The sequence below is a fragment of the Crocuta crocuta genome, unplaced genomic scaffold (assembly GCF_008692635.1).
Source record: "Crocuta crocuta isolate KB4526 unplaced genomic scaffold, BGI_CrCroc_1.0 scaffold31, whole genome shotgun sequence".
NCBI lineage: Eukaryota > Metazoa > Chordata > Mammalia > Carnivora > Hyaenidae > Crocuta > Crocuta crocuta.
This window is the reverse complement of record NW_027528362.1, coordinates 4,872,047-4,873,653: the sequence shown is the minus strand read 5'-3', so window position 1 is coordinate 4,873,653 and position 1,607 is coordinate 4,872,047. Positions and strand designations below refer to the sequence as shown.

The 1,607-nt window shown below is 49.0% G+C and overlaps 1 protein-coding gene across 1 annotated transcript in view; it reads left to right on the top strand.

Annotated features, from left to right (window-relative positions):
• The window catches only part of NALCN (sodium leak channel, non-selective), a 293,487-nt gene that overhangs the window by 281,997 nt on the left and 9,883 nt on the right, over positions 1 to 1,607 (top strand). Inside the window, exon 40 of the mRNA XM_077753896.1 lies at positions 637 to 787. Coding sequence (XP_077610022.1) covers positions 637 to 787 — 151 coding nt within the window. The remainder of the gene's footprint in view (positions 1 to 636; positions 788 to 1,607) is intronic.

Below are 1,607 nucleotides of genomic sequence, written 5' to 3'. Positions count from 1 at the left end.
AGCCAGAGAAGGGGCTGCATCCTCCTTTGCCCGCGGATGCCTGCCCTGAGGCAACACGTCGGCTGTGCTGGCCTCACTTGCCCCTGAGTGGACAATTGTGCCGAGGGCAGAAAGGGAGCAAGTATTGCACCCTGACTTTGCACCCACCAGAATTAATGAGTAACATCTTAGGGCACAAATGAGATCAATGGAGAGGGAGATGGCAAGGGGCGGGGGGTGCAGGAAGCATGACCTTTAGCCAAGTATATTAACCGTCTCCACCTGGAACTGAATGTGAAGGAAATATATAGACAGAGCAGTCTTCCTTCTACAGGGAACGTCCCAGAGCCTTAAGCAGCTGGTAACATAGATCAGAGCCCAGCCTGGAAGTTTGGTTTAACAAACACAATGCGTACATGGCACTTACTACTGTAAGCACCTCCCAAGTTTTAACTCAGTCATTTCATAGGGTGGGGACCATGACTATCCCCGTCTTACAGAGGAGGTGACATTACTAGTCGAGCGGCACAGGGACACTATGGTGCATGGACGGAGTGGTAGCCTCTCTGAAGGTTGAGATCTCTCTGAAGGTTGGGACCGGCCGGAGTCCCAGATGAGTCTGACCTGGAGTGCTCTCATCCCCCACCCCCACCCCAGCATGCTGTCCTATAGGTCGGTTGACATCCGGAAGAGCTTGCAGTTGGAGGAACTGCTGGCCAGGGAGCAGCTGGAGTACACCATCGAGGAGGAGGTGGCCAAGCAGACCATCCGCATGTGGCTGAAAAAGTGTTTAAAGCGCATCAGAGCCGTGAGTCAACTGGCAGCATCTGGGTTTTTCTTTCCTCTTCTCAAAGGAGAAGGAGGAGGAGGGACAAAAAGAAGAGCTTCGTAATCAGTGGGATGTGATTAGCCTTGTAGCCCCTCAGCTGGGTCGGCTTCATCCCCTCGTGATGGCCACCTGGATGGCACCTGAGCACCTGGCCAGACCCGGCTGTGCCCTCATTAGCAGAGTCCATCAGGCGTTCCCATTAAATCCCATTTTTGTAAGAGAACATCAGTGTTTAAGAAGCAGTTTATTGATATTAAAATATTTGTGCTCTCCATTTATCAAACTCAACTGTTCAAAACGCCCCAGATCTCTACACGATGACTGGTAACTAACCTGACAAAAGTACTTTTAAATCGCTCCTAAACACCCCACCATTCCATTGATAATGTCGTTTGGTCTTTAACAAAGGCCACGTCTCCTGGGAGTTTAATGATCTGTCTGTTGCGTTTAGAATTATAAGCTTATAGGATTCTCTGACTCCTAAATCAATGAACATATACTGTGTTGGTGTGCAGTGTTTATAATGGGCATTTCCACTAGATAATTATTTTTGTGAATGCTTTTGACCTACGCTTCACACACAGATGAAAGAATCTCACTAATCGCTAAACATTTATGTATAACAGACTTCTGAAATCCTGTTTCTCAGAACATCAGCAGCAGAAACATGTCTGTTGGTGGAGAAAATGTCCCCAGGGAAACAAAACACCCCACCCTCCTATAGAAGACAATAGTTACATCATAGCCCTGCTGCTTTGGGCAGCTGACCTGCCCTCCCTGCCAGCCCTCCCCCCCCCCG